General features: G+C 43.2%; 1 protein-coding gene across 1 annotated transcript in view; it reads right to left on the reverse strand.

The window, feature by feature from the left end:
• Positions 1–4833, reverse strand: part of wnt11 (wingless-type MMTV integration site family, member 11) — a 10835-nt gene extending 6002 nt beyond the window's left edge. The window contains exons 1-4 of the mRNA XM_076274063.1: positions 4626–4833; positions 3229–3436; positions 1774–2006; positions 1–197 (exon numbers count right to left, since the gene is read on the reverse strand). The exon at positions 1–197 is cut by the window's left edge and continues 87 nt beyond it. Of these exons, the coding sequence (XP_076130178.1) occupies positions 1–197; positions 1774–2006; positions 3229–3299 (501 nt within the window). The 5' untranslated portion in view covers positions 3300–3436; positions 4626–4833. The remainder of the gene's footprint in view (positions 198–1773; positions 2007–3228; positions 3437–4625) is intronic.
• Between the last annotated feature and the right edge of the window lie 708 nt (positions 4834–5541).

A 5541-nucleotide genomic window follows, 5' to 3' on the forward strand; every position in this document is an offset into this window, starting at 1 on the left:
GGAGAACTTGGAGCCCACCACCAGGCCGAAGTGCAGGTTGTCTGCGCAGCCGCCCCAGCGGTAGCCCGGCTCGGGAATCTCGCCCGGGATCGGCCCGCACGTGCACAGCTTCAGGTCACCCGACGTGCACGCCCGCGCTATGGTGTGGCTAATGGCCGCCGCTGACAGTGCGTACACAAACGCCGCCTCTCGCGTACCTGCATTACACATTACACAAGACAAAAGGAAAAACACAAGAGCTGAATATACATAGATAGATATATAGGTAGATAGATAGATACTTTATTTATCCTGAGGTTTATGTATGTATATTCATATGCATAGTAGACAGCATTCAAATAAACTGTTTTACATATTGCAGCCTGTCTTTTAGGTTAGGACTTCTGAAGGGTATGTGTATGTGTGCCTGTTTTGATAATGGATTATGTGCACAGTTTTTTGGCCTGAAAACTTTTAAGCGGCGAAAAATGAATGTCCAATTTGTTTTCCATGGCAATCTTAGAGTCTGACGCGGACAGCTGAGGTTTCTAAAGAAAGGGAGATGCGTGCTGGCACAGTGCTTTCTCCCTTCTGGACAAGGTTTTTCTTAAGAAGCCAAGCCAAGGCTGTTCGTCTCCACCACCTAGCCCAGAGGACCACTGGACCATAACAAATGACCATTGATCCATACAAGTATCTTCCTTGGCATCAGTACCAATCATGTGTCTTTCTTGGTCACATCTTAACTTGAGAAGAACTCATGAAAGTAAGTCTCTCCACAAACCTAATTGATGAATTTACTTAATCTGTTTAATATGGTACACAATTTCTTTTATGGGGCAATATTTTACATGGTCGCCTGACTGCAAACAGTGAGGCAATTATGTGAACACATCTGGTGCTGAACAGAACACCGGATAAAATGTGTTTGTGTCCTGTCTTAGCTGCCAAACTCAATCCTATCTCCCCTTTGCAGAATGAAATCTATTGTTGGGCATCATGAAAAACAAGCTGGTTTCACACTCTCTGTCCAAGTACATGACCACATCAAACACCGCAGAGAGAGAGAGAGAGAGAGAGAGAGAGCGAGAGAGAGAGAGAGAGAGAGAAAGAGAGAGAGGGGGCTTTGTGCAGGGATGGTTTGGGAGCGGTATCATTTCAAGGGATGGGTGGGCGGCCTGGTGGTTGGACGCACTGGTCTTTTACTGAGCAGCAGTACAGCAGTGCACAGTGTCCTTTTACGTTGGCACGTTTAACATTCCTCTGTGAACGGCGAGACCACCATCAGTGGCCCTCAAAAGTCCCCCCTCTCCTCGTAAATTTTCCTCACAAACAATTGGACTTTCAGAGCCATCCGCCAACATCAATGGAGCTTTAAGGTATATATGGTCATGGAATGATTTCATAGCCTTCAGCCCTGACGTCTTTTTAAACCCCATCCACACAGTATATTTAAGAATTTAATACAATTTGAGTATTGTTTGGCAAATCTTTAAAACATGCTATTGGCCATTTCAATGCTTGTCATTTCATAGTAGGATGTCCATATTAAATATCAGACACTGCATGACTCTAGCAAATCAGAGCCAGAACACACATGCTATTCAGCTAAATATGGCAGACACAGCAACATGTTCGCTTCAGACTCTCTCTGATCTTCCCCGAACAGCCAGGACACTTCCCCCTACATTAAACCAAGTATCTGAATCAGAGTCTGGTCCCCAGCCTCCTCGTGACCAACTGACCCCTCTAACCCTCACATATGCTGAGAGTCAGGTCCATTCAGAACAGTACCTCGCTCCAGGTCTGGCAGGTACTTGGGCGAATCGATGGACGAGCAGTTCCATCGCATATCTGTAAAGGTCTTCTGGCAGGTCTTCTTGACCTCGCGGGCGGCATGGATGATGGTCTGCATGAGCTCCAGGTTGCTGCGGCACAGCTGGGCCTGGGAGTTGACCAGCCCGGGGAGCACCTTGCAGTGCTGGGTCTTGTTGATGTGCAAGCTGGAGGGCGTCTGGGACAAGGCCCTGGAATGGGGGGATGCATTTGTTAACAAACATACTTTTGCATTGGTGAGCCCAAACACACCACTGGCAGACCAACTGATTATCAGACGCAACTTCACTTCACTGTTATATTATGAACAAGCCCATTTATATTACCTTCTACATTCAAAATAGAATATATGACATGCTTTCAGACGATGTCTATATGTAGGCCTACTTAAAAAGTACAGAAGAGAAGTGAATAATAGCACATTTCCTGGACCACTGTGCCTGACCACAGATGAGGAGGTTTTCGGACTGAAACAACCTCTTGTCTGAGCAACTGAGATGAATTTTGGCAGCACTGACCACAGCAACAGGTTTTAACTCAAAAGCCCAATCATAGTTAAACCTCCAGTCCAAATCTCCACACCCTGGGATGCCAGCATTAAACGATCAGAAGCCAATTAACTACACAAATTACCTACTGGAGCCTGCAGTTTGTTCCTGTGTCTTTTTCACATGAATTTGTTACCACCAACATTCCCTCAGCCTTGCGAAGCCCTTGGCCTGGTTTGGATTAGTTGCGACAGGGCCAGGGCTCCATGCCCAATGATAAACTACGAATACCTTCCTTTTCCCTTTTCTTCCCAGCGACCCCAGTCTCACAGGTGTTTATGGCTGCATCTGTTTCGTATAGCGGGCTGTACATTATCAGGGCTGTGGTGGGAGAGTGCTCCACTAGTCAATGTAAATCTGGCTGCCTAAATCCCCAAACCTTTAAGTCCCGTGATGGCATCTGTTCTGTACAATAAATCATCTTGAAAGTTGTTGGAACAGTGGCGGCACACACACAGTGAGATGTGTGTGCTTTGGAAAAAAAGGAGAGGGTCAATTAGTTACGACCCCTCTCTCTGATTCACATAAGAGAAACACGACAGACTTCGACAAAAATGGATTTCGGACACTTGAGCTGTTCTGTTCAGAAGTAATGTTATTTGAACAGGATTTCCCCACACCCCTGAATTATCACAAACTGAATACACACCTTTGATAAGGCAACATAGATTAGTTCATTGAGGTCAGCTTTATTCCAAATGGAGCCTTTGATTAAGAATGGTCAGGAGACTGGACTGAGGATCACTACAAGAGGGCAATAACATTGTAGGCTAAAGAAATCTAATTGCGGATGGAGAATACAAATTCCACAGTTAATCCGTTTCAGCTCCTGTTGCAAAACTGTACATGTATAAAGTGGACTCACAGCCATTTGATTCCACAGCATAACTGAGACAACAGCAGGATGAGATGGAGGATAAGAAAAGCTTTCTTCATTGCAACGGTGTAGACCCAGCAGGACAGCTCAGAAACGCAGGTGTGCTAATGGCTCCACAGGTTCTTGGCACGAAGAGAGGTGATCAAAAGACGCCGGAGGTCATGGCACCAAAACTCTCTGTAGGTCTCCCTTCTGTCTGTCAGAATATGAATGAAGCTATAACATGACTGTAGCACAAGCGAAAGAGTTATAACATTCAGCTATACAATCTACCACTTTACACTCATTTCCTCTAGATCCGACTAGGTGAATGCAAGTTCAAACTTTCGCTGAGTTCCTAACCTGATCTTCTGCATTATGCAGTAAAAGGCAATCTTTAACAATTTGTGACTACACACATGTTTGTTAGTTATTATGTATATAACCATAGCCATAGAGAGTGTGTGTGTTGTTTGCTTTGAGAAACTTAAACGCCGCTGTTTAATTCTACTGTCCAATTCTAACATAATTTTCTTGTTGGTGATTTCATCTTGCTGTGAATTATCTTCGATAAATTATCGACAGAAAATCTTTCGCTTATGAATACAACCAGAGAAGCATGATTAATCTGCAGTTGCGCACAAAATAATTATCTCCATTATTCCATGATGAAATGTTGCTGTTTCTTAATGATAATAAGTAATTAAGGTGGCGTTTTAATGACTAAGGGCAAAAACAGTAGCCTGTATCGCCTACCTCCACCATATGACTGAACTGCACTCTGTCCTACATTCCACATAGCCTACATTTGCAAAGTATGTCCATAACCAAAAGGCTGACATGACAGACGTTTTGTTATCTGTGTCTGTTTACTAGAACTTGTATCATATTCGAAAACATAAATGTGGAGTCAACCATCATACCATCAATATGCTTTCCTCCAACTGTTGATCTCGCATATCAAACCACACCTGAAAAGAGTAGGCTACTCCAGGTAGGCTACACGAATCTGCATGATTTGCGTCTATCTTTAGAAGTGTAAAATCCAATGTTCTACTGCTAATGGATCATATAACACAACGTACACCTCTAAGAAGTGCATTTATTAGTTAGCCCTGCCTCAGCCACACTCGGGTTCAAGCGTGGACAGTCTTTCTTTCGTAGCCTACTGTCCCAATTTATTTCTGCATGAATCACAAGTCCGTAGCGCAGAGCCAACCAACAATTCCACCTCTGACTTTACACGACAGTCCATGTGGTAGTCTGTATGATAAATAACTATACCCTACCAATTGTATAAACAGACTCATCCCAATCAGACCCTTTCCCATGCAGCTTAAGTTACAGTAAAACTCTCTCTACCCAAACTATGCGAGCATTATGATCAACTCCAAAGTGCTACTCACTTGTATCACGCCGCCAGTGTTGCGCTCCAGGGTAATCCACAAATTATATCCTTTATCATTGAAGATCATCCATTAATAATCATTTGTAAATCCGCTGAATTCGTGTAAGCAATCCTGGAGAGGAAAGGGTATCGTTTAACTATCCAAAGAGTTATGTCCCGCAGATCTCTCCGCGCAGCTTACCCGTGCTGAGGAATGTGTCGAACTGACGGTGTAGATACAGCCGGAGTTTATATGAGCCTGTACGCCCCTTTGATCTCTCGCTGATGTCAGTCACAATTAGCATAACAAAGCGACTAAAATGTAGCCTTCCAAAGACTTCGAAATAGCACTACGACACGGACTCCTTTCATCGCAGTCTATGCAATCTAACTACAAACTTTTAGAAAGAAGACCGTAAGATGAGCCAAAACGCATCATAAAGAACATGTAGGCTAGACGTGACCCATCGCCTATTCAAACAGGATAACACCAACTACTAAAAAGTTGAAAATATAGCCAAGAGTGACCTAACCATGAACTACATTTTTCCTCATGATATGCAGGCTTGACAGTAGCCTAACTAATCGTTTTACAATCGAAATTGTTTTACAAGCGAGCAACGTCTAGTGTCGGAAAAATAAATAAAGGCGTCATTGCGAAAAGTTTGCATCTTTTATATAATTTAGGCATCCTTGGCCGCATCCATGATCTTAAAATAATTTCGGCCAGTCACACCTAACAAAGTCTTGTTTAAGGAATTGGACTAGGCTACTAATGAGACCAATAAAGATGCTGAAAAAAGTTAAATTAATTAATACACCTCATAGACAAATCGTGTGGCAAAATGTTCATAGTCTCATGGCTACCTGATATAGCCTAGCAAAGATAAATACAGAGTTCTACATTTCTTTTTGTTCTTTATTTGCTTTGACTA

The sequence above is a fragment of the Alosa pseudoharengus genome, unplaced genomic scaffold, assembly GCF_046254945.1.
Source record: "Alosa pseudoharengus isolate Yale_2024_CS ecotype anadromous, Long Island Sound unplaced genomic scaffold, YU_APseudo_1.1 YU_APseudo_1.1_scf_8, whole genome shotgun sequence".
In the NCBI taxonomy this organism is placed as follows: Eukaryota; Metazoa; Chordata; class Actinopteri; order Clupeiformes; family Clupeidae; genus Alosa; species Alosa pseudoharengus.